At 41.6% G+C, this 27492-nt stretch overlaps 2 protein-coding genes across 2 annotated transcripts in view; one reads left to right on the top strand and one right to left on the bottom strand.

Moving 5' to 3' along the window:
- The window catches only part of IQCH (IQ motif containing H), a gene marked incomplete at both ends in the record, with an annotated part of 227693 nt that extends 217541 nt beyond the window's left edge, over positions 1-10152 (bottom strand). The window contains 2 exons of the mRNA XM_080691646.1: positions 1856-1978; positions 10102-10152. Coding sequence (XP_080547772.1) covers positions 1856-1978; positions 10102-10152 — 174 coding nt within the window. The remainder of the gene's footprint in view (positions 1-1855; positions 1979-10101) is intronic.
- Positions 10153-10356: 204 nt separating this feature from the next.
- Positions 10357-27492, top strand: part of AAGAB (alpha and gamma adaptin binding protein) — a gene marked incomplete at its 3' end in the record, with an annotated part of 59819 nt that continues 42683 nt past the window's right edge. The window contains exon 1 of the mRNA XM_080690851.1: positions 10357-10476. Coding sequence (XP_080546977.1) covers positions 10404-10476 — 73 coding nt within the window. The 5' untranslated portion in view covers positions 10357-10403. The remainder of the gene's footprint in view (positions 10477-27492) is intronic.

Genomic DNA, 27492 nt, shown 5'->3' with positions numbered 1-27492 from the left:
TAGGCCATTATGGTGGACTTAAGATTCTTAGCTAATTTAATTCATTTCATTAGGTTAATACTCTGAATCGTGTAATTAAGCCAAAAAACACAACATGCTATGTGTTATTACATGCCCAAGGTATCATTAGGCATCTCAAGGCCAAATTACTTCAACTATCCAAAAAAGCACAATAAAGAATGGAGACTCAAAGCTTGAGAGACCTGTAGCGCTCTTCACAAATGAATTTACCGCACAACAGTCAGTAAATTGTTCAGCCAGGTAAATTTACCAGGCAAGGCAGACGTGGTATAATGTCTTTCTCTTACAGGGACTTCGAGCAAGCATCTGAGGAAAGTGTTTGGCCTTTAGCTAACAGATTATTTAAAATGGCCAACCCAAAGACTCCAGCTGTGTCCAGCCCTCTCACCATCAGGTAATATAGGACAATGATGTGCTAGTTTGCTGAGACTACAAAATATACCACATTCCTCACAGCCTCAGGAGCTGGACAGTGAAACTGATTACACAGTACAGTGAGAGTCTGAAGCAGAAACAGACACTGAAAATCGAGGTCTAGGAGATGGAGATGAGCAGTATTTGAAAGATGGACTCCAGTAGCAATACATGCTGGTTTCATAGGGGAATATTACTCTGATCTGAAGACAAGTCTCCTCTTATCTTAGGCATATTTATATAGATGAAATCTCTAACTACCTTATATCTCTGCCCCCAAATTGGTATATTTCTTTAGCTTTATTCACTTGATTATAATATTACCAAAATGAAAGCTCAAAAACTTAATCTAGCTGGGCGTGGTGGCACACACTTGTAATCCCAGTGCTTGGGAGGCTGAGACAAGAGGATTTCAGGTTTGCGGCCAGCCTCAGCCACTTAGTAAGGACCTGTTTCAAAATAAAGAATAAAAAAACAAATAGGGCTGGGCATGTAGCTCAGTGGTAAAATGCCAATGTTTAATACCCAGTAACACACACACACACACACACACACACACACACACACACTACTTTATAATCTATTACAGAAAACTCAACTCTTATATTTTGGAATCCCAGTAAATCTGCACTGTATAAATCCTTTTTGATCAGGCATATTGTTAAATTAATAGTAATTATTTTTTAAACTCAAGGTTTTTTTTGGTGTGTGTGGTACTGGAGATTGAACCCAAGGGCATTCTACCTCTGAGATATACCCCTAGTTCTATTTGTTTTCTTTATTTTGAAACAGGATCTCACTAAGTTGCAGAGGGCCTCACTAAGTAGTTGAGGCTGGCTGTGAAACTGTGATCCTCCTATCTCAGCCTCCCATGTACTGAGATTACAAGTGTCTGCCACCACACCCAGCTCTAAAGTTTTTATATTGAATCACATTTTTAGGCACTGCCACTGCAGAATCTTACATTTAAACTCCTTAATTTTTTTGTGGAATATGATCCGATGTAAGTGAGTCAGTCAGCTAATATTAAGCATTATCATTAAAAAGCTAAAAAATGTGAATGCTAGTCAGGCATAGTGTAGCACACCTATAATCCCAGTATATAGGAGGCTGAGACTAGAGGATTATAGGTTCAAGGCCAGCCTCAGACACTTATGGAGCCCCTCCCCTCAGCAACTTGGTGACACTATTTCAAAAATAAAATAAAATAAAGGGCTAGGGTATCGCTCAGAGGTAGAATATTCCTGGCTTCAATGTCCTCCCTCCCCCAAAAAAGGATGTGAACGCTAGTGATCACACTGAAATCCAACTGTTACAGAATTACAGAATCATACAAGTCCTATGAGAACCACAAATCTTCTCTTTTAGAGGCAACTTTGTTTCCTTCCAGTATCTTAAGCATACCTAAAGTTTTACTTACTTTTAACCCCGCTTCAGTCCTTTGGATTGCCGTTTCAAGATTCTGAATGTCTAGAGTATCTCCTTTCTGCTCAAGTGGAAATTTTGTTAATTTCTCCTTCAATTGATGAAGGTCTTCATGGACCTGTACATGCAAAAGTATATATAAATATTGAAAGAATGCTTTACAGCCATTATTTATCTTCCAGGTGTGCAATGGTTCTAAGACATTACTTAGAATTATTTCATCATGCTCATATTTTGAGGACTGAAGGCTTTATATTATTTTTGTTTTTCCTTCTTACATTACAAATGGACATAAGATAAAACTGTCGCTCAGATGGCCTTTGCTCTCTCAGGTAAAGATGACAGGTGAACAGAAAACTCCAGCAAAGAAAGGATGTGGCTGAAGTACCGGCTTTCAAGAGTATTGCGCCCACGTGGCCAGGACCTGTTGGTGTTGCATCCTTGCTGGCTCCTGCCACTCACTGCTCTGCAGAGACGGTTCTGTATCGTGGCTTTGATGTTGTTTTATGTAGTGAGAAATGAAAATGATCCATGAAGAAAAAGTACTATGTGTTACCACGTTAACATTTTCTATCGCTCCTATGTTAGGCACCCTCAGAACCAAGAGGGCACTGGGGGATTAAAAAGCTCAAGATTCTCTGTATTCTTATTAGAAACCAAACTTCAGCTAAATACAGATGGCTCCAATGATTGTATGGGCGAATGCCACAAAAGAAGTGTTTGTTATGCAAATTTATGAACCCAACACCTGTCTCAGCAATAGTCACACCAAAAACAATCTGCAGCCCGGGTTGCTACAGGCAATTTGAAATGGTTACCTTTTCTCTCTTAGTACAACTGGACCCACACATCTATCCAGCCTATGCCATTGATTACTCAGGAATGTGCCCACAGAGCCAAGCAGTGTATTCAGAAGATCAGAATTTACATCTTCTCACTGATGGGCATCACAGCCTGGTGATCGCATCTGGTCATTTGTCCTGTGCTCGCACTGTCATGTGGAGCCTTCGGGGCTCACAGATTGCTATCTGAACACACCTACTGCTTGCTTGTAGGCACTAAGGATGAAGGTGTAGTTCTTTCAGTTATTTTGGCCAAATTACTGCTGCAGGCTGATTTACCATCTATGGTTTGAAAACAGTGGGGAAGTACTAAGGGATAGTCTAAAGGAGTCTTTCCTAGGCCCTTATTATTTTGGGGTCCTGCTTTGAGTACACTGACTTTCTCTCTTGTAGTATTTGTAGTTGCATATATCCTTCTGTAACTGTGCCTGTCCACTGAAGTAAAGAAGGAAGTAAAACTAGACTGGATTACTCATCAGATACCAAGTTTTGTTTTTCATCTGCCTTGTGTGGATAATACTTCTTCACAGAGTTGTGAGATAATATGTAATAGGCCAGCCGGGCTTGGTGGCATAAAATGCTTTTAATCCCAGTACTTTGGAGGCTGAGACAGGAGGATCGCGCAGGTTCGAAGCCAGCCTCAGCTACTTAGTGAGGCTCTCAGCAACTTAGCGAGACCCCGTTTCCAAATAAAATATAAAATAGGTCTGGGACTGTGGTCCAGAGGTAGAAGGCCCCTGGGTTCCATCCCCAGTACCACACCAAAAAATAAAATAAAATAAAAAATTAATAGGCCTGCTACATAGAAATAACTCAATAAAAGGCAGCTGAACATCATTCCTAGCTTTTAATACTTACTAGTCAAGGAAAAAATAATTATCCTACTTCTTTGAACTGGTGAATGAAAATGAGGTAATATACGTGAAAACGAATCAATACAGATTTGCTGTCTGATATGAACCAGAAGCCTGCTTCCTCTTTTACTAAGCTGAACTTTGAATAGTAACTCAAACCTCTTTGAGGCTTAGTGTTCTCATCTGTAAAAATAGGGATAAGAATGGCTACTTCAGGATGGAGGTAAGAATAAAATGATTACGTATGTAAAAAGCTTGGCACAGTGTTCATCACAGAGGGCACTGAACAAATGCTAGCTCTTCTCTCCTGAGTTGAAAGCCCTAGTGGAAGTCCTTGTACATAACTGATACCAATGAACGTGCGTTGACTTGTTCCCTTTAGCTTTCCTAAGGGCTTTTGCTCTCCTTGCCAGATATTTTCTCCTTCCCTCTTAATAACCACCCATCTGTTTGTATAGCTGAAATAGAGACAGATACTTTAGGAAATGTTGCACCAGACTTGGGTAGGAAAAGAAACTAAGTTCTAAATTACTATTCGTTCTTCAAATAGGTCCAATCTACCATATCAAAGTTGTACACGTCACCTGTCATCTCTGTGACCACTGAATACACTGCACTCCATACATTTTCTACTTAGAAAAAGATTATTTTGACAGTTTGGGTACAGAACTACTTAAGAAGTCCTTGAAGGATTTAATACAACAAAAAATTGCTCTAGAATTTGTGTCATGAAAACAGACTTGCCGGGCGTGGTGGCGCATGCTTGTAATCCCCGCGCTTGGGAGGCGGAGACAGGAGGATCGCGCAGGTTCAAAGCCAGCTGCGCTGGCGTAAGAGACCCTGTTTCAAAATATAAAATAGGTCTGGGAGTGTAGCCTGGAGGTAGAAGGGCTTCCAGGAACCCCAGTACCACCAAAAAAAAAAAAAAAAAAGAAAACAGACTTCATATAGTCAAAAGCAGCATAACATTTCATTTTACTCATCTCTGCTGAAGATACAGTTGAATCATTATCATGTCAAGTTGTCTTTAACCCTATTTGTTGTCATACTGAATGGTCTGTGTGGGTCAGACAGGGGATTGATAATAAAATCAGTGAAAATAGAAAACTGTCAATTTAACTCCAATATTTTTAAGGTGATGTTAATATATACCTACTAGGTTTCCAAAATATAATTTTCAAAAGCTAATTTTGATTACAAGACAAGGTAACCTTTGACATACAGACATATGTTTAATAGTTGAGCCAAATAAACATAGTAGAAAATACTATGTTCACTATCAATTTGTATCATCCACCTCAAAATGGATTTTCTACATAATTCTTAATGTTAGTTCAGCCCCATTTGTTTTTTTAACAAAGCATAAGTTAAGGGAGACTGAATTAATAAAAAGATCCTTATCCAGTCATCCAGGATCATGAGTCCAACCCTAAGCTTGGTATAATGGGATAGACATAAAGTAAAAGAAAGAAGAAAAGGAATATATGCATATATATATATATATATATATATATATATATATATATATATATATATATATCTTATAACTACGGGAGAACAAAGCATTTCTTCTTTGCCAACCTGTAAAGTTCCAGTTAAGAATGAGGTAGTCTTAGCCGGGCATGGTGGTGCATGCTTGTAATCTCAGCATTTGGGAAGCTGAGAATGGAGGATCATGGTTCACAGATAGCCTCAGCTACTTAGTGAGGTTCTTTGCAATAAAATATAGGACTGGGGGTGTAGCTCAGAGGTAGAATGTCCCTGGGTTCCATCCTCAGTACTGGGGGAAAAAAAGAAAGAAAAGAAAGAAAAAAGAAAAAAGAAAAAGAAAAAGAATGAAGTAGTCTTGATTTTTTCTTTTTTAAAAAGTTAACATCAAGAAATTTACTTTTCTTCCAGGGACTTAGAATAAAAAGAAGCCTAAACATAAAAAAGAAAGAACCCAGGTGTGGTGATGCACACATGTAATCTCAATACTCAGGAGACTGAGACAGGAGGATTGCAGGTTCCAGGACAGCCTCAGTAACTTGGCAAGACCCTCAGCAATCTAGTAAAACCCTTTTATTTTTGTTTTCAAACAAAAAAATAAAAAGGGCTGAGGGTGTAGTTCAGAGGTAGAATGCCTCTGGGTTCAATAACCAGTTTGACAAAAAAGAAAAAAAAAACTTTAAAAAGACAGAAATGTATACACAAGCTTAAAGGCAAGAGACTACAAAGCATGGTGACACATGTCTGTAATCCCAGTACTTGGGAAGCTAAGACAGAAGGATCACAGAATGGAGGCCAGTCACAGCAACTTAGCAAGGCCATCCACAGCTTAGTGAGATCCTGTTTTAAAATTTAAAAAACGAAATAGGGTTAGGGATGGTTCAGAGGTAGATCTCCTGGGATCAGTCTCCAGTACCACACGAAAAAGAAAAGATGGTAAGAGACTAGACCAGGTCTAGTAATAACACTGACTATTATACTTTGTATGTGAGTTTATATTTTAGTCTTTACAAGCCTTCTATAAGGAATCTAAGATTATTATCTTCGTTTTATACGTGAGGAACTCTAAGGTAGAGGTTAAGTAACTTCTGTAAAATAGCACAGTGGAACTGCTCGAATCCAGGCCACCTGACTCCAGAGCCTTCATGCTTAACACGTGTGCATGCTTCACACAGATATGCAAATGTGTATCTGTGAACATGTGAAGCTAAGGGTTGGCAAGATTCTGTGGAAAAGGCAGGATTTAAATGTCTAGAGGTGACAAGGGGAGACAAGGGGAGGCTTTCTTTTCCAGGAATGATGGATTGAAAAGGTTTGAGAGGCATGCTTGTGTTTTCTATGCAAATGGGTCTACCCATATGCATAGAATACTCATCTTTGGTCAGTTTTCTTTCAGTACTATAAAGATAATAATAGGACTTAACTGTTACCCTTTTTGCAAGGTTAAATGATTTAAAGTATATACAGCACTTAGAATGGTATGTGATACTTGGTAAATACTGTTTTAGCTTGGTGTGTGTGGGTGTAGGAATGGAACCCAGGGGCATTCTACCTCTGAGCTACATTACCTGCCCTATTTTATTTTTTATTTGGAAACAGGGTCTCACTAGGTTAACAAAAGTCTCACTACTTGCCAGAGTTGTCCTTCAACCTTTGGTCTTTCTGTCTCAGCCTTCCAAATACTGAGATTATAAATGTATACCACCATGCCCAACTCACTAATTTAGTTTTGATAGTTGTGACTTTTTTCTTTGAAATTATCTTGGTTTATATTGTACAATTAATCTAAAGTAGTGGTTCTCAAATTTGAGCATGCATCAGAATTATCTGAAGGGTTTATAAACATAGATCATTGGGTCTTACTCCCAGAGTTTGATTCAGTGGGTCTGGAGTGAGGCCTATGAATGTGCATTTCTCCCAAGTTCTTAGGTGGTGGTGATGATGTTGATGTGGTCCTGGGCCCATACTTTGAAAACCACTAGTCTAAAGTGGCTAAATGTAGCCAGGCATTATGGTAGCACATGCTTGTAATCCCAGTACTTGGGATGCTGAGACAGACAGGAGGATCGCACATTTGAAGTCAGCCTTAGCAACTAAGTGAGACCCTGTTTCAAAATAAAATAAGGCTGGGAGTGTAGCTTGGAGTTAAAATGCCCTTGGGTTGAATCCCCAGTACCAAAACAAATAAATAAATAAAATTTATGTAATTGACAAGCAGACCTAATATATCATATTAGAGTGAAGGAAGTGGAGATTTAATATACTCTGCTTTCCAATAAATCACACCTCACATATTCACGCCAGAAAAGCTGATGGCCTACTTGAACAGTGAAGGAAGTTCCACTTTTACAGTAAAGAGAAATCATATAACTCTGGAGAAATTAGGTTAATTTAGGGTCAGAAGTGGAGCTAATCTAAGCTATGTATCCTATAGAAGAGGAAACCAAGGTCCAACCGGCAGTGCTCTACACATTGCAGCTGGGAGTTAATGACGTCTGATGACAAGGATGACTAGAAGCTGTGTGTTTGGACACCCCTGGTCTAGGCCCTCTGCACCTCTTCCCTTGGCTGGTTTTAATTATCTTTTCACTCTACGTAATGAAACCATAAAAAGTTGCATTGCCATATAACGCATAGCACTTTCCTGAGTTCTATGAGTCTTTCTCTAGAATTCTCAAATGTGAGGGTGGTTGTGTGAGGGACCCCTAACCTTGCAGTTGGTGTGGAAGTGGGGTAGGCTTCTGGGACTGTTCCTCTGACTTTGCATTTGGCTGAACACATTGCAGGGTGGTGTTGAAAGAGATGATAAAAGGTGAGGTAATGATTTTAGATACAATTCATAATGTGGAAGAATATGAAACTCGTGAGTTAAGGGGCTTATATTTTGGAAAAGGAGAATTCAGGGAAGTCTTTCCCAGATGGAAAGTTGAGAGATCAAAATTCTGACAGAAAAAGTTGGGCATGGTGGGGTACGCTTGTAATTCCAGTACTTGGAAGGCTGAGACAGGATTATCACGGGTTCGAGGATAGCCTTGAACAGTGAGACTTTCAGCAACATAGAGAGATCCTATTTCAAACTAAAAAATATAACGGCTGGGGGTGGGGTGTGTGGCTCCAAGGTAGAACTCCCCCTGGGTTCAACCTCCAGTAACACACACACACACACACACACACACACACACACACACACACACATCCTAGCTGGCCATGGTGGCCCATGCTTACAATCACAGTAATTAGGAAGATGAGACAAGAGGATTGAGGTTCATGGCCAGCCTCAGCTACTTAGGCCCTCTACAACTTAGTGAGACCTTGTTTCAAAATAAAATAAATAAATAAAGGGATGGGGTATAGCTCAGAGGGAGAATGCACCTAGGTTCAATCCCCAGTGCTGTTAAAAAAAAAAAAATTCTGACAGAAAAATCAGATCCATTTGAAGAGTGAGAACCCATTTCAGGCTCCTGACGCAGTGACAGGCAGCACACAACTTCAAGCCTTCATCAAAGCAGTTAAAAAGTAGGATGTGGAGCCAGGCATGGTGGCGCACGCTTGTAATCCCCGCGCTTGGGAGGCTGAGACAGGAGAATCGTGCAGGTTCGAAGCCAGCCGCGCTGGCGTAAGAGACCCTGTTTCAAAAATATAAAATAGGTCTGGGAGTGTAGCCCGGAGGAAGAAGGGCTTCCAGGAACCCCAGTGGGATGTGGAAACATCTTAAAGCTATTATTTAAATTTGAACAAAACAAAATGCCTTTAACCATTTCAGAGAGTTGGAGTGTTTACAAACTGAGTTGTCTTGAAGGAAAGAATTTCTTGACATTTTTTCTCAGATTAGAAAAAAGGCATTTCCCTGGGTTTTTAAAAATGTGCCACATTTCTATACTCAAAACGTTAATTTGATTTACAGTCCAGCGTGGTGGCCCACGCGCTTGAGAGGTGAAGACAGGAGAATCGCACAGGTTCGAAGTCAGCCTCAGCTACCTAGTGAGGCTCTCAGCAACTTAGTGAGATACTGTTTCCAAATAAAGTATAAAATAGTTCTGGGAGGATAGCCCGGAGGTAGAAAAGCCCTTGGGTTCCACCCCAAGTACCACCAAAAAAAAAAAAAAGAAAAAAAAAAAGAAAAAAAAGATTTACAGTCCAAGTTTTATCTTTAATATATTTTTCTTTGTATGTTCCTAAGGGACATTTATTAATTTATTTGTATTGGAGATTGAACCCAGGGGAATTCTACTTTCGAGTTACACCCCCAGCCTTATTTTTATTCTTTATTTTTGAAACGGAGTCTCACTCTGTTGGAGGGCCTAAGTAGCTCAGGTTGGCCGCAAACTTGTAATCCTCCTCAGTCTCTGAAGTACTGGGATTACAAACTTGCGCCACCAGGCCTGGCTCAATTTTTTATTTACTTTATTTTTTTATGGGTCTGGGGATGGAACCCAGGGGCATTCATCTCCGAGCTACACTCCCTGAAGTAGCCGAGGCTGTCCGTGCATCGCGATCCTCTAGTCTCAGCCTCCCTAATGCTGGGATTACAAGCATGTGCCGCCATAGCTGGCTTCAATTTCACTGGAAACAGAATCTCTCTAGGTTGAAGTCTCACTACTTGCTGAGACTGTCTTTCAACCCAGCTAGCAAGGGGCAGTTTGATTTTAAAAATTGAGGTGCTAAGAAAAGCAGTTTAAGCCGGGCGTGGTGGTGAACTTGGGAGGCTGAGACAGGAAGATCACCGTAGGTTCGAAGCCAGCCTCGGCTACTTAGTGAGGCTCTCAGTAACTTGGTGGGACCCTGTTTCCAAATAAAATGTAAACTAGGTCTGAGAGTGTAGCCCGGAGGTTGGAAAGCCCTGGGTTCCATCCTCAGTACCGAAAAAGAAAAGAAAAAAAGTTTACATATTTTGATTTCTCCTCAAAATCTGTATCACCTCCCAATCTATCTGATTTGCTTCTCCTCCACTCCTCAAAGTCAAGGATTCCAATTGCTCAGAATGTAACATTTTAAAATAGTGCCTCAAAGTCGCGAGGAAGCATCGCCACCGGCAGGGTGAGGGAGTCGTCTCCCACCTGGATCAAGATGGATCCGATGGGGTCGGAGGCTTCCGACCCGGGCTCCATGGCTCGGCCGGCGAGGAGGCGCGGCCGGCGAGGAGGCGCGGCCTGCGGGCGCCGAGGCCGTCTGCGGGGGCGGGGCCTCGTCGCCACGGCAACGCAGCGCGGCCCGCTCCACAGCGGCAGAGCGAGGGGCGGGGCCAGCGGCGCTCCTCCGCGCACGCGCGCCCTTCCCCACGTGGAACCCTGACGCGGTAGGCAGAGGTGCAGCCCGAGGCGGAAGCGGCCGGCGGACCGGGCCGGCTCGGGGCGCCGCGATGGCTGCGGGCGTCCCGTGCGCGCTAGTCACCAGCTGCTCCGCCACCTTCTCCGGGGACCGGCTGGTGCAACGTGAGTAGCGAGGCGCCGCGGCCGAGCTCGGGGGCTGCGGGGAGGCGCGCAGCGTGCCCCGCGTCTGCCCTTCGCGCTCCCGGCCGCCCGCGGGCTGCTGCGAGGAGCCGCGCGGAGGGGCCCGGGCGCCCCGAAGGTGTGCAGTGTAAGGTGCCAGGGCCGCCCCGAGTGTGGGGTTTGCGGTCCCTGCCGCTCAGGTGCTGAGTGCGTTTCCTCTGAATTCCTAAACTACCCTCACTCGTTACCTCGGCCCCTCCGCTTCTAGTTAACTACCTTGCCTTCCTCCCGAGGCGTAGGCTCTCTGCCGACTTTAGTTTTGGGGTTTTACTCTACCCATTGGTTTTGCTTCTGGACCCTCAGCGTGGCTGTCAAACGAAGTAACATCTGGGGGGCGGGGCGGTGTAGCGTTTTGCGCATGCTCACCACGTGCTCTACCGCGTAGACACACCCCCAAACCTTCAAAATAAGGTAATTCTTCATCGAAAGCTAATCAAAAAGACCATTGCAGTAGAGAGAGCATGGAAGCTGAGACCTAGGCCCACTAAAGGGCTCTGTGAAATTATGTATAATTCAAGACATTGATTGATTGTGGTACTGGGGATTGAAGGCAGAGGGATGCATCCCTCATCTACTCCCGTAGCCCTTTTTATTTTTTATTTTGAAGCAGAGCCTTGTTAGGTTGCTGTGTCTTCCTTCATTGCTGAGGCAGGCTTTGAGCCTGCGATCCTCCTGTCTTAGCCTCCTAAGTACAGGGTTACGAAAAGAATTCTATTTTATCTTTATTTTTGGTGGTACTGGGGATGGGCCCAGGGGCCTTCTACCTCTGGGCTACACTCCCGCTGATTTTATTTATTTGGAAACAGAGGCCGAGGGGCTCACTAGGTTACTGAAAGCCTTGCTAAGTTGCCAAGGCTGGCTTTGAACCTGTGATCCTCCTGTCTCAGCCTCCCAAGCATTGGGATTACAAGTGTGTGCCACCATGCCCTGCTCAAGACTTCTATTTTAATTTATTTTATCTTATTTATTTATTTATTTATTTTGTGGTACTGGGGGTGGAACCCAGGGGCTACCTCTGAGCTATACTCCCAGACCTATTTTATACTTTATTTGGAAACAGGGTCTCACTAAGTTGCTGGGAGCCTCAGTCAGAAGCTGAGGCTGGCTTCGAACCTGTGCGATCCTCCTGTCTCAGCCTCCCAAGCGCTGGGATTACAAGTGTGTGCCACCATGCCCTGCTAAGACTTCTATTTTAAATGTATAACTTTGAATCAGAGTAGTCACCCTTAGCTGTATGATTGTAAGTCATTTAACCTCTTTCCCTTCATTTTTCCCATCTGTAAAATGGGAATAATTTTTACAGGATTTTGTTTAACCTGGAGGTTGACACATATTAAGCTTTTGACAAATGCTAGGCATTATAATTAAAGTATATTATCGCCGGGCGTGGTGGCGCACGCTTGTAATTCCCGCGCTTGGGAGGCGGAGACAGGAGGATCGCGCAGGTTCGAAGCCAGCCGCGCACACTGGCTTAGGAGACCCTGTTTCTAAATATAAAAAAATATAAAATAGGTCTAGGAGTGTAGCCCAGAGGTAGAAGGGCTTCCAGGAACCCCAGTACCACCAAAAATAAATAAATAAATAAATAAATAAATAAAGTATATTATCTCTCTATCCAATTAACAATTAAAACAGCATATGAACAGGTGTTTGTAAAGACACATGATGTAACAGTTTGAAAACACTTTGTAAACTGTAAAGCATCATACAGTTATAATTCTTTTCTACACCTGTCAAAGGACAAAATCAGGCAAGATGTTTCTCCAGCACAAATATTCTTTTTTTTTTTTTTTTTTTTGCAGTACTGGAGATGGAACCCAGGGGCATTCTACCTCTGAGCTACACCCCCAGCACTATTTTTTATATTCTTTATTTTATTTTTTTCGGTGGTACTGGGGGTGGAACCCAGAGGCTTTTTACCTCCGGGCTATACTCCCAGACCTATTTTATATTTTTTATTTGGAAACAGGGTCTAAGTTGCTGAGAGCCTCACTAAGTAGCTGAGGCTGGCTTTGAACCTGTGCGATCCTCCTGTATCAGCCTCCCAGGCACAGGGATTACAAGTGTGCGTCATCAAGGCCAGCTATATTCTTTATTTTAAAACAGGGTCTCACCAAGTTGCAAAGAGCCTCACTAAGTAGCTGAGGCTGGCTGTGAACCGCAGTCCTCCTGTCTCAGCCTCCCAAATGCTGGGATTACAAGTTGCGCTACCAAAACCACCTCACAAATATTCTTTTTGTGTGTGTGTGTGGTACTGGGAATGAAGCTTGTGGGCTTTCTATCTCCAGGCTATACTTCCAGACCTTTTTTTTTTTTTTTAAAAAAATTTATTTGGAAACAGGGTCTCACTAAGTTGCTGAAAGCCTCACTAAGTAGCAGAGGCTGGCTTCGAACCTGTCAATCCTTCTGTCTCAGCCTTCCAAGTACTGGGATTATAAGCATGCACCACCACTCCCGGCTTCTCACAAATATTCTGATAGTGCTGTGTCATGTGTTTTGAAGATCAGAATTGGCAAATATGGTCATTTCCGTAAAAGATCTGTTTACCTGTAGTTGGCAAACAGTAATTGTACTTCTGTAAAGTTATTGGAATCCTAGATCAGAAGCCCTCCTCTGGGGGTCCCTAGCAGACCATGTTCTTCTGCCACTAGTGAGTGCCACTCAAGAGTGTAGTCAGAGACATGAATGGTGATGACACAGAAAGTAACTCCATATTCAGTGTGGCCAAAGCCATGAAGAGGGGGACTAGAGTCCTGGAGCCTCAGGTTTATAGAGGGGAAGGAACAAAAGCAGGTGAGGGCAAGGAGTGCATACAGTCTAGGCCAGGCGGAGGGTTGGCTCTCTCAGGTCTGGTTCTGCAGGATCCAGGGGAAGTTCTTGCTCCAGGGGCAGTTTGGTTCCCTGCCTGAAGGGGGCAGTCCAAGTTCCTCTAATGGGGGAATTGTTCCTCCTTAGGAGAGCCCCATAGTGGGGTGATCTGCCTACAAGGCTGACTGTTCCTTGAATCTTGAAAATATCATAATTATTCTTGGTGTCTTCAGTCTTGAAGGGGGGGGGGAGATTATGTAAGTTTAGGACAAATCAACTGTGTATTACCAGTATTTATTTATTTATTTATTTTGTGTGGTACTAGGGATGGAACCCAGGGGGGCTCCTACCTTTGGGCTATACCTCCAGACTTATTTTTTATTTTTATTTATTTATTTATTGCAGTACTGGGGATGGAACCCCAGGGGCATTCTACCTCCAAGCTACAGCCCCAGCCCTATTTTTTAATTCTTTATTTTGAAACAGGGTCTCACTGAGTTACAAAGAGCCTAAGTAGCTGAGGCTGTCTGCAAAGCATGGTATTCCTGTCTCAGCCTCCCAAATGCTGGGATTACAGGCGTGTACCATTACGCCCGACTTATTTTTTATTTGGAAAACAGGGTCTTGCTAAGTTGCTGAGAGCCTCATTAAGTTGCGGAGGCAGGCTTTGAACCTGTGATCCTCCTGTTGTCCCATCCTCTCAGTTTCTGAGATTGCAAGCATGCATCACTACACCCAGCTGTATTACCAGTTTTTAGACAGACACTCCATAGGTGATGAACATGTCTTATGTGCAGAGTTGAGCAGGAATCTTTACCCAGTGTTTAGAGCAGCAAAGAAGAGAGCTTTGGTCCAAGTGAAGAGCCACAGCTATTTAGCAAAAACAGCCTCTCAGTCTTTGTTACAAAAGTGTATTAACATTATTAGGGATAAAATTAATTCTGTGAAATAATCCCATTTTCTATATGTAAAGTGTCTCTTAGGTTACTTTAGTTCATGTTAAAATTAGATGGCCTTTCCTTTGTGGCTCTGTTAATGTTATCAGTGACAAAGCAAGTACAGTTAGTGAACAGATTATATAAATAAGGAAATGTATATTGTAAAAGCGGGCTTATAATTTTTCTAAGGTTATAAGGAAGGTAACTGGATTCATTAGAAAAGTATTTATTTAGTATTCACTTTTCTACCATAATTAAAGATTGAATTAAATTAATAATGGGTTGAGTTTAATTTAGAGGTAAAAACTGGGGACTATCCTAATGAGTAGCTTTTGTCAAGTGTTTAGGGATGTTAAGCCACAGAGTTTTGGATTGAATCTTACCTAACTTTTGAGGAAGGTTTGCTTTCATTCCATGCATCAAGAAAAAGAAAAAAACCTTTAGGGGTCTTCAATTTTTCTTTTCTTTTTTTCTCTACTGGGGATGGAACCCAGGGGCATTCTACTTCTGAGGTACACCCCCCTATGTTTTAGTCTTTTTATTTTTTTTAAACAGGGTCTCACTGAGTTTTGAAGGGCCTCACTAAGTAGCTGAAGCTGTCTGTGAACCCCATCCTCTGGTCTTCACCTCCTGAATGCTGGGATTACAAGTGTGCGCCACCACACCCAGCCAATTTTTCTTTTATTTATTTATTTATTTATTTATTTATTTATTTATTTATTTATTTATTTTTGGTGGTACTGAGGTTCCTAGAAACCCTTTTACCTCCGGGCTACACTCCCAGACCTATTTTATATATTTTTTTATTTGGAAACAGGGTCTCTTAAGCCAGCGCGGCTACCTTCGAACTTGTGCCATCCTCCTGTCTCTGCCTCCCAAGTGTGGTGATTACAAGCGTGCGCCACCATGCCCGGCTCAATTTTTCTTTTTTCTTTTTTTAAACAGTTGATTCATTTTACTGCTTTTAGCCAACAGTGGGGAATATTTCATAACCAAATAACCAAGTTTGTTAGAAATATACTTAAAATAAGAATCAGCGAGTCTCTACTATGGATAAAATGCATGTGTTAGACTTTGGGAGAAACACTTCCCTGCTTTGTCACTCAGAGGGTTTATTTGCAGTGTTCTGGTTACATGTCAGATAAAAGAAGTGTTACTGGCTCACAGAGTAGATATGTAAAGGGAAGCATAGCCTCGAGATGCCTGAGGTGCTTGTGCCAGGTCTTGTGTGGTGTGAGAGAACATGTCTATATTTCAGGGCCAGACTTCTTTCTGTCTTGCATACATTAATAAACATTTAAAATTTTTTCCTGTTAAAGTATGTTCTGATAGATATTTATTAAACCCATTGCTAGTGTCTGTTCTAGAAAATGTAGCTAAAATGTTAATACTACTCCTGCCCTCAAGAGAAATGTAATGAATATATATATATATATATATATATATATTTATTTTAATCTGTGAATTATTAAAAGGTAGATAGATACTTACATTTGAACCCTTTATGCTACTTCCATGGAAGGAACTTTAGATAGAAAAATTTCTGGAGACTTTTTTTGGTTTAAAGTATGCAGTGTTAGCTCAGCAACTATAGGTCATTCAGTTTGTACATCTGAACATCTGGAGCAAAACTCTTTCTTTTTGTAAATTGTAGGACATGGAGATCTTTTACTAGTAACAAACACTTATACATATATCAGTACTCTTTCTAATCATGTTTTCACATGATTTAATTTGATCCTTGTATTTCAGTGAAGACAGACTATCTTCATTTTATAAATGAAGAAACTGTGGCTTAGAAATCCTAGGTGACTTGCCCAAGGTATTTAGGTAGTAAGTGCCGGGGATTATGTTCAAATTCAGGGTCTGTATGCATGGGAATCTGTGACTAAAATGTTTTGGAATACCTTAGTAACATCTGTTTAAGGCAGTGGCTTTGTTGTAAGAAATCCCAATATTTGGGAGATGGAGATAGGAGGATCACTGCTTTGAGACCAGCCTTAGCAACTTAGCAAGACCTCAGCAACCTATTGAGAGCTGGGGTGTATGTGTCCCAGTACAAAAAAAAAAAAAAAAAAAGAAAAGAAAAAAGAAAAAGAAAAGGAATGATAGAGAAGATTAACTTCTAAAAGAAGTGCTTTAAAAATATCTTCTCTCCGGGCGTGGTGGCGCACACTTGTAATCCCCGTGCTTGGGAGGCGGAGACAGGAGAATTGCACAGGTTCGAAGCTAGCCACGCTGGCTTAAGAGACCCTGTTTCCAAAAATAAAATAGGTCTGGGAGTGTAGCCCAGAGGTAGAAGGGCTTCCAGGAACCCCAGTACCACCAAAAAAAAAAAAAAAAAAAAAAAAAAAAAATCTTCTCATTACTATTTGGGATAGTTGAAATCTTAATTCTGAGTTGAGAGAAAAAGCAAATTTTCTCAAGGGGTTTATATTAAAATAGGACACTAATAGATACTTGTAATATATTAAACATAATTTTAAAAGTGCTATGAATTGGGTACAGTGGCACATGTCTAATTCCAGTGCTTGTGAGGCTGAGACCAGGAGGATTGCAGGTTGCAGTGTTGCCTCAGCAATTTAGCAAGACTCTTGGCAACCTAGCAAGACTCTGTTTAAAAAAAAAAAGGCTTTGGGGTTTAGTTTGTAGGTAGGATGCCCCTGGGTTCAATCCCCAGTACGCCCCCCCCCCTCCCCGCCACCCTAATACACACAGCATCATTCATGCCTAATAATCTTTTTTTCTTTTTTTCTGTTTTTGCGGTACTAGGGATGGAACCCAGGGACATTCTACCTCTGAGTGATATCCCCAGCCCTAATTTTTTATTCTTTGAAACAGGGTCTCACTGAGTTGCAAAGGACCTCACTAAGTAGCTGAGGCTGTCGGCGAACTGTGATCCTTCTTTTCTCAACCTTTCAAATGCTGGGATTACAACTGTGCACCACCATACCTGGCTCTTAATACTCTTTTTTTTCTTTTAGCATTTTTAAAAAATTTAGTAATTGAACTATAGATTACATGGAAAATTAAGACATTAGATAAATACCACTAGCCCTTAAAACCTTAATTTTGCAAAAGGAATAATATTAAAGACAATGCATATCTTATTTGACCACACACCTTTAAAACTGTATTGTAAATTACCACAGAAATCCACGACATCATAAAAGCATCCCTAGTGTCTTAAACATTTTGTCAAAGAAAATAACTTTATTTAATCACCTCTCACAGGAGTCTAATTGGACAACTTCCCTGAAATTACCATTTTAGCTAAGACTGATTGAGATTAACAAAAAAATCTTTGAGCAATAACTTTAGTGCAGCCAGCAAAAGAAAAAAAAAAACCTTTTGTTAGCAGAAGAGCTGAATTCTCTGGTGTGGCGAAGAATGGTAGAACAGGGAAGGCCATTCTGGATGCCGCAGGCTAAATCTTGAGTAAAGCGGTGGCTCAGGGCTGGCCTGTTAAGCCCCCCCACCCTGGCTAAGCTTTTGGATCTTGGGCCAGGAAAGAAGGGCAACACCTTAGAACTGGCCTCTGAGATCTCACTGCGTGTTGCCTTTTAGTCAACTCAGGTGGTGGTAATTTACTGGGAACCTAGGTCTGGGGACCCCATTTCCCTTCGGAACTGGGGGTGCTCAGCCATTTAATGGTCCCCCTTTGCACCGTGAGCCAGGCCTCGGAGGGCCTCTCTGGCCTCCTGGTTGAGAGCATTACTCCAGTGATGCCCTTGCTTTCCATCCTTAAGCAGACTTGAGCCTAGGCTTTTGTGCTCAGCCAGAGTTCTTAAATGGCTTTTGTCCATCTCTCTTCCCCTTTTCAAGTCCCTACTAAACCAAATTGGCAGCCTGCAGTCTGAGGATGGCCTCCTGCTCTACCAGGTAAAGATTTAAGAATGCCAACACCTATTTTTTTTTTCGAGTTGGTGATATCGCTCTAAACTCAGCCCTTAAGAAAAAAAGAAAAAAACTGCATATGGACAGATTAAACTTTAAACTCTCCTCCTCATACTAATGTAGCCAAGGCTGTCACAATTGTCTCAACCCTGCAATCATTAAAGAAATCTGGGTGGGCTCTGAAGTTAAAGAACAGCTGAAGATAAGCTACTTTAAACCTCCCTGGCTGGGCCACGTGACTTTGTTCCCCAGTGCATACTGTAGCCATACTTGATTGCAGAAAAAAACAGGAGAGCTTTAACGTTTGGGATCCAGCTTTTTTTTCCCCCTTGCTTTGGAGAATGCATGCGAGTGGAGATCCGGCTTTCACTTTGGATTTCTGGGGTCCCATTTGAGAGAGAAAGGGTGGGGTTTTAGTGGCCTGTCTGGGCAAGGTCGCCCTGCCTCCCTAGAGCTTCCCAATCTAAAACCAATTACCCTAGCATTTAGGATATTGCTGGAATGTCATCTTAAGACAGAGAGAGGTATTCTGTGCTCAGAAGGTCGTCCTCCTGCACCGTGTGTGTGTGTGTGTGTGTGTGTGTGTGTGTGTGTGTGTGCGCGCGCGCGCGCCTTGAGGGTGGCCTCATTTCCCACCAGTTTGCTGCCTACCGGGAGGGTATTAAATGGGAAGGGGCTTTGCCACCCTTTCCCCTTGCTCTATATTCCCCTGTCTGATTGAGCTGCGTGGCCCTTCTCTGTCCTGATGAAGTTTCCTGCATTTCCTAAAGCTAGCAGCCCAACTGGGGGCGTCCAGCTGGGATGCCTGTGTTGCTGGGGCCATGAGAGTGGCCTCGCCGTCCACAAGAAGGACAGGGTAGGCTTGAAGTTTTGCCACTCTTACTTCTGCCCTACCTCTCTGAACCTTCTTCCCTTTGAATCCTTTCTCTTTCTCTGGAGGTTTCCCAGATGAAAACATTGCTGTATTAATTTGCCTCCCTGAAAATGTTCTCCAACGTTGGTGTGCCTAAGAACCCCTAGCTAACAAGAGGTCAGGAGTAGCGCTCTCTCTCTTTGGCTTCCTTTCCTGAGGGCTTTCTTATGCCAACAGAGCTGTGTCTGCCAGCTACCTGCAACCAGGCAATCCCTCCAGGGTGCAGCTGCTCACCGAAGAGGCATGGCTGGCTGTTCTGAGATTTACTAGCTGGCTTTTTTTCTTTTCTTTCTTTTTGAGCTTTTGGAAAAGCTTACCCATTATGGCTTCCAATAGTTGCCGGTGACTACGACCTGCCATAGTGACCAACAGGGTGCATGTGGCCGCAGTTGCTAATGGCCACGCTTCGTAGACCCTGCCGCTAAAAAAACAAACAAACAAACAAACAAACAAACTAGTTTATCTCCCTAGAACCTGTTTTAACCACTGAAAAAAAACTTACTACCATTTGCTGGCTTGCGTGTCCTGTTTGGGGAGCTTTCTCTGTCCGTTTACTCTGCTTTAGATTATTTCCTTAGAACCTGTTTCCCATTGCCGGGGAAAAACTCACTGCTTTTTAGAAATGGGTGCTGACTGGCATCTCCTGTCCTGTTTGGGAATTTTTCTGGAGGTGGGCCATGGGCATTTTTCTTAGATTTAACCTTGTATAGGGCTTTTAAAAGTGTCCCATCTGTGATGTGGGCAGAATGGATGGGCACTCATTGGGCCTATCAAGCCTACACTATTTAAAGGGGTTTCTTCCTGGAGGGGATTTGACCGCGGGCTAATCCCTTGGTCAGGGGTTCCCCATGAGCCAGAATTGCCTCCCAGATGCCGGACGATCACGGTCACTCTGGGGGAACTCCTTAGCGCTCCAGGAAGGTACATACCTTTTGGGTTGCAGTGGTACTAGGACCACTGACAAGATGCCCTGGAAGTCACTTTCAGAGCTGCAGTGATGCAAAGGCTGCTCTATAGCTGTTTTAAAGCTCAACAGCTCACCAGCTGGAGCTAAAACTGCTGCTGCCCACCGACCCACTGGTTAAAAAAAAATCCCGTGAAAAATACAGAGCCACGGGCCCCACGTTGGGCGCCAAATATGTTACGGATTGGGGGAATATGGTTTGAGGAAACTGTTTCCCAGGAACCCCTGCGAGGGACCCGGACACACTTTCCCCCAACCCATAACAAAATCCAAAACGACCCCAAACAGAAGAAAAACCGTGGATTCTTGTCCTAAGCTAAGAATAAATATGCATAGCTTGGACAGTTGCTGAAGATTTAAAGAAGTTTATTAGAAAGATAGAAATACAGAAAATAGAAATGAAAACACCCTCTTATTACTCTTTTTAACAGTGTCTGGATTTTTATTTTCTCAACTGAGTAAACTCAAAGTAGAGACATATAGTAGTCACTCCTACTATATAGGACTTACATTTAAAGTAAACAATTGTTCCATATTGTCTCTAATATCCTGTCTAGATGTAAAATTCCACGTTATTTTGCTAATTTCTTATTTTTATGTTTGGTTGTATAATGCTTCTTAACTCAGACCTTCTTAAATTTTTTTGTTCATTTTTTGAAAACTTATTATGCCTCATTTTAAGGTTTCAGTAGACACTTGTAGAGTAGAAAAATATAACTTCTTCAGTTTGGAATTCAGAAACATTTACCCATAGAAACCACACTCTGTTCCTCAGGTTTTTAAAGCTGCAGAATTAGATAGCTCCATTAGATGATGGATAAATTAGGCTGTGAAGGATTATACAAGCAGAACAAGGCATCACTTATGACATTGATTTTTTGGAAAATAAGCATTCTTCCACAAGACTGGGAGTTTGTTGCTAAGTTTGTCAAACTTTTAAACTTAAAACTTATAAAAGAGCTGGGCGTGGTGGTACACGCTTGTAATCCCCCTCTTGGGAGGATGAGACAGGAGGATAGCACAGGTTTGAAGCCAGCCCCAGCTACTTAGTGAGGCTTTCAACAACTTAGTGAGAACCTGTTTCCAAGTAAAATATAAAATAGGTCTGGGAGTATAGCCTGGAGGTAGAAAGTCCCAGTACCACATCAGGGGGTTGGGTGGGAGGGTGGGGGGGATTTATAAAAGGCTGGGTGTGGTGGTGAATGCCTGTAATCCCAGCATTCTGGAGGCTGAGGCAAGGGATCACAGTTCTCTGATAGCCACAGCTACTTAGTGAGGCCCTCTGCAACTTAGTGAGACCCTGTTTCAAAATAAAGAATACAAAATAGGGCTGAGGGTGTAGCTCGGAGGCAGAATGCCCCTTGGTTCCATCCCCAGTGCTACAAAATAAATAAATACATAAAATAAGGTTCTTAAAGACATTTTACTGAGGAGCCTTGCCCACTCTCTGCCCAGAGCTGGTGGTCAAACTGAGGGCCTCGCCATGCTAGGCAATTGCCCTACCTCTGGGATACATCCAGGAGAACATTCTTATTTCAAAGGTAGAGAGTATTGTGCAGGGTAGCCAACGTTGTCTAGCCGCAGAATAGGAATAAGAGCTTGAGTCTTCTAATTTGCAATTTCTCTGCAGTTTCTGGAGGTATTCCGAGTAGAGCCTTTTAGTATACTCCGGGGATAATAGTTTTTGCTTAAGCAAAGTTGCTCATTTTGTTGTGGTTGGAGAAGTCTGCCTTTGATTGTGTTACATATTTTTAAGTCTTTATTTTCTTTAGTAGATGAAAGAAAAATTAGACCTTTATGATGTTTTAGGTTCAGAAACAAAAAAAGAAATTTTCCCAGGCTGGGAGATATATGCCTTTGATTCCAGGCACTCAGAAGGCTAAGGCTGGAGGGAGCAAGTTCGAGGCCAGCCAGGGCAATTTAGCAAATCTCTGTCTCAAAATTAAAAAAGAAAGAAAGAAAGAAAAGAAAAAAAGGCGCCTGGTGTGGTGCTGTGCATCTGTAGTCCCAGTACTTGGGAGGCTTAAATGGGAGGATTGCTGGTTCAGAGCCAGCCTCAGCCTCAGTAACTTAGACCCTGTTTCAAAGTAAAAATAAAATTGGGTTGGGAGTGTAGCTCAGAGGTAGAATGGCCCTGGATTCTAGCCCCAGTAGCACAAAAACAAACAGGGTTGGGGATATAGTTCAGTGTAGAGTGTCCCTGTGTTTAATCCCCAGTACCATAAAATAAAGTAAAACCTTAATGGCTCACAAAAAATTTTGCATTTCTTTCATGTTTGGGGGAGCCTTTGTAGATGCAGTGTGGCAAGTTAAATAATAAAAATATCTCTTGGTGTCTGTTTTGTTTCCTTACTTATAGAGATAATTTGACTTTTTATTGAAGTTTTAGACTGATTTTTTAGATATTGTTAGTGAGTGAAAAAACTAAGATATATTGTCCTTCCAGTAAAGTGGGGGAGAAGGTGCAGGGCAGAGGGCTAGCCATGCTGTACGAAATCATTTACAGTAGACAATATTGTATCATCTGGAAGATTCTAAGCCTGTCTAGACTCAGACTTTTATTTTTGGGCCATCTAACTGCTTGCTTTTGTATGGCAAAAGGTAAAAACATCTAGAAAGTATGCAGTGGTCATTTGGTTAAAGACTTGCTGCCTTTGCTTTGTATAATTCCTTAGCAAATAATGACACTCAATAAATAATGAAATGTGATGTAAAATCACTTTTATAAGGTTAAAGTATGAAAATTGTTTTAAATTTGTCTGGCAAGAATGATAATCTGGACATGACATGGTATTTATGTTGGAGCTCAAGCACACAAATGCTACAAATACATTTCTAATATTACTTATCCAGGAAGTAAGATTGACGCAGGTTAAGGCAGACCAGGACAGTTGTGAAACTCTTAAAAGAATTTTATGTTGTTTTAGGTTTAGAAACAAATATCTATTAAGGGCTTAATTTTCCACATAGACTTGATGGCTGGTTTTACCCAGAGGTGGAGAAAAGTATCACCATGCCTGGGTCAAGCCCAGTCTGCTCAGAGCAGGGAAATGTGTGCTCCTTTAGTAACAAGCAGCACTGTGACGCTAATAGAACGGAGCTGCTTTTCAGCCTGCATCCTGCCCGGTTGTGTAAGAGGTGTGTGTGTGTGTGTGTGTGTGTGTGTGTGTGTGTGTGTGTGTGTGTGTGTGTGGAAATCTGTGGGTTGGGCTGTGAGTCCTAGCCTCTTCTTAGTATTGTGCTTTAAGCAAGTTAGCTTCATTCTTCAGGCATTTACTGAGTATCTAACAGGTGCCATCCATTGTTTGAAGTACCTAAAATGTGTCTCAGTCACCTCTGTCATCAGTGAAATGGGGGCATTATCTCCCAGCTTCTGTTGATTTTTAGCAGTTTCGATAGAGGGTCTAATTTAAATTCCGTAAAATGCACCTGCTTTAAGTGTATAATTCATTGATTTTAAAATATATTTACAGAGTTGTGCTACCACTATTTTTTTCCTTTTTGTGGTACTTTTTTTTTTTTTTTTTTAAACCCAGGGACATTCTCCCTTTGAGCTACACTCCTAGCCCTATTTTATCTTTTATTTTGAAACAGGGTCTCACTAAATTGCAGAGGGCCTCACTAAGTAGCTGAGGCTGGGATCCTCCTGTCTCGGCCTCTCAAGTACTGGGACAACAGGCATGCACCACCACTACTGTCATGTGATTTTAGAACGTTTCCGTCATCCCAGAAAGAAACCAACGCCTATTTGCATTGACTCCTCATTCCCACCCTCTACTCTAGGCAACCTTTAATGTTCTTTCTGTTTTTTTGCCTTTCCTGGACATTTTATACAAATGTAATCATGTAATTGGCCCTTTGTGTCTAGTGTTTTCACTAAGTGTAATGTTTCAGAGGTTCATCTATATTATAGCATGTGCTTTCATATTCTGTTTTATAGATATACCGTACCACATTATGTTCATCCATCCAACAATTAAGGGACATTTAGGTTGTTTCTACTTTGGGGCTATTATGGATAATACTGTTATGGACTTTCTTGTATAACTTTTTGTGTGGACATGTGCTTTCATTTCTCTTGGGTATGTGTCTAGGAGTGAAATTGTTAGGTCATGTGGTAAACTTATATTTATTTATTTACTCTGTGTGTGTGTGTGTGTGTGTGTGTGTGTGTGTGTGTGTGGTACTGAGGATGGAACCCAGGGGCTTTCTACCTCCAGGGTACACACCCAGACCTATTTTATATTTTATTTGGAAATAGGGTCTCATTAAGTTACTGATAGCCTCACTAAGCTGCTGAGGCTGGCTTCGAACCTGGTAAACTTATATTTAATATTTTAAGAAATGGCTGCACTGTCTTCCAGGATGTCTGTACCAGTCCCTGTTCCCATCAGTGATGTGTTCAGGATTCCAGTGACACTTGCTGTTGTCAGTTTTTTCAGTTATATCCATTTTAGTGAGCATGAAGTATCATTGTGGTCTTGATGTGCGTAACTCCAATAACTAGTGATATTAATAATTTAATATGCATATAGTTTATTCATTTATTTTCTTTGATGGAGTGTATATTTAAATAATTTTTACTTATTAAAATTTTTGTCATTAATTATAAGAGTGTTTTATATATTCTTACAGGTCTTTTATGGACTAAAATTTTCTGTGGTTTTTTGTTTGTGTTTGTTTTAGCACTGAACCCAAGTGCACTTTACCATTTAACTATACCCCAGTCCTTTTTATTTTTGAGACAGAATCTTGCTAAGTTGCCCAGGCTGGCCTTGAACTTGTAATTCTCATGTTCTAGCCTCCCGACTGGGATTATAGTGTGCCACCATGCCTGGCTCAGGTTTATAATTTAAAATTTTTTTTTCCAGTTTTGAGTTTTGGTTTTCTTGATGGTACTTTTTTTTTTTTTTTTTTTTTTTTGCAGTACTAGGAATGGAACCCAGGGACATTCTACCTTCGTACTACACCCTCAGCCCTATTTTTTATTCTTTATTTTGAGACAAGGTCTCACTGGGTTGCAAAGGACTTCACTAAGTAGCTAAGGCTTTCAGAGAACTGACCACAATCCTCCTGTTTCAGCCCTCTGAATGCTGGGATTACAAGTGTGCGTCACTACACCCAACCTTTGGTGGCACTTTTTTTTTTTTTTGTGGTACTGGGGTTCCTGGAAACCCTTCTACCTCTGGGCTACACTCCCAGACCCATTTATGTACTTCTTTATTTGGAAACAGCTGTGCTGGCTTCGAACCTGCATGATTCTCCTGTCTCACCTCCCAAGCCCTGGGAATACAGCATGCGCCACCACGCCCAGCTCTGGTAGCACTTTTGAAATGCAAAAATTTTAAATTTTGAGCCAGGTATGGTGGCACAAGCTTGTAATGTCAGTACTTGGGAGACTGAAATAGGAAGATTGCAGGTTCGCTGACAGCCTCAGTTACTTAGTGAGGCCCTGTTTCAAAGAATAAAAAATAGGCCGGGCATGGTGGCACACGCTTGTAATCCCCGCGCTTGGGAGGCAGTGACGGGAGGATCGTGCAGGTTTGAAGCTAGCCTTGCTGGCTTAAGAGACCCTGATTCCAAATAAAAATATAAAAAATACGTGTCTGGGAGTGTAGCCAGAGGTAGAAGGGTTTCCATCAACCCCAGTACCACCACCAAAAAAAAAAAAAAAAAAAAAAAAAAAAAAATATATATATATATATATATATATATATATATATATATATATATATATATATATGGCTGGGGGTGTAGCTCAGTGGTAGAATACCTCTGGGTTCTATCCCTAGTACTGCCACAAAAATATTTATTTATTTATTTATTTATTTATTTATTTATTGTGGTACTGGGGCTGGAACCCAGGGGCTTTTCTACCTCTGGGCTATACTTTCATACCTATTTTATATTTTATTTGAAAACAGGGTCTCACTAAGTTGCTGAGAGCCTCACTAAGTAGCTGAGGTTGGCTTTGAACCTGTGTGATCCTCTTGTCTCAGCCTCCCAAGCGCTGGGATTACAAGCATGTGCCACCGCGCCTGGCTAAAAACATTAAATTTTGATGAAGGCTAGTTTATTCATTTTTTTCCATGGTCCTTTGATTATGATTTTACCCCTCATTGAAGGCTTTTTGGATGCTGGGTTTTGAATTTGTTAGCTTTATGACAGTAAACTTATATTCAGTATTTGAGTATAAGAGCTACAGAGTAAATTTTCTTCATTAAACTTATTCTGTTTTGGGAAATTCATCTTGGATAGGTTTATTATCTTTCAGAATAAATTAGCATTTGTTGAAGGTATTTTCATTCTGAGCAGACATTGTAATTTTTTTCTTTTCTGCGGTAATGGGGATGGAACCCAAAGGCATTGCACCTCTGAGCTACATCCCTAGCCCTATTTTTTAGTCTTTTAATTTTTTAAACAGGGTCTCACTGAGTTGTGAAGGGCCTCGCTAAGTAGCTGAGGCTGTCCATGAACCAAGATTCTGATCTCCACATCCTGAATGCTGGGATTACAAGTGTGTGCCACCACCAGACATTGTAATTTTTTTTTTTTCGGGTCTGGGGATGGAACCCAGGGGCATTTGACCTTCGAGCTACACCCCCTTGCCCTATTTTTTATTCTTTATTTTGAAACCAGGTCTCACTGAGTTGCAAAGGGCCTAAATAGCTGAGGCTGTCTGCGAATTGCAGTCCTCTGGTCTCAGCCTCTCGAATGCTGGGATTATATAGACGTTGTAATTTTTGTAAGGTTTTATTACCTAATATTGGTTTGTTTATAAAAATTATCATTTTAATATAAAAATTATTTTCATCTCATAATTGTCCTATGAACTCTTTCAGAAAACTAACATTCATAGGTTATTTCAAAGCATCTAAAAGCCGGGCGTGGTGGCACACGCTTGTAATCCCTGCGCTTGGGAGGCGGAGACACGAGGATCGCGCAGGTTCGAAGTCAGCCACGCTGGCTTAAGAGACCCTGTTTCTAAATAAAAAAGTATAAAAAAATAGGTCTGGGAGCGTAGTCCAGAGATAGAAGGGCTTCCAGGAACCCAAGTACCACCACCAAAAAAAAAAAGCATCTAAACTTAATTGCCAGATAATTTGTATTGTTAATAATCAAAGAAGGCATGGGATAAGTTTCATCAGAAGTGCATATATGTCTGGGGTGGGAGGTTGTGTACCAGCCATAACAACTAGTTCCAGCTCTTAGAGAAAGACTATGACCTTGCAGCCCAGAATTTTTGTTTTGTTTGGTGACTATAGCTAAGTCAGTTCCTTCTGGCTTCCACACATTTTGGGCTAGCTAGTGTTTGTTGTGTAGGACGGTCCTGGCCATTGTGGGATGTGCAGCAGTATTCTCAGTCTCTATTCACCTAGCAATCGGTGGCATCTCCTGACTTGAGACAACAAAAATAAAACAACTCAAGATGTTGACAA

This window comes from Muscardinus avellanarius, assembly GCF_963383645.1.
Source record: "Muscardinus avellanarius genome assembly, chromosome: 3".
Classification (NCBI taxonomy): Eukaryota; Metazoa; Chordata; class Mammalia; order Rodentia; family Gliridae; genus Muscardinus; species Muscardinus avellanarius.
The sequence above is the reverse complement of the archived record's forward strand: the minus strand, read 5'-3'. Positions and strand labels throughout refer to the sequence as shown.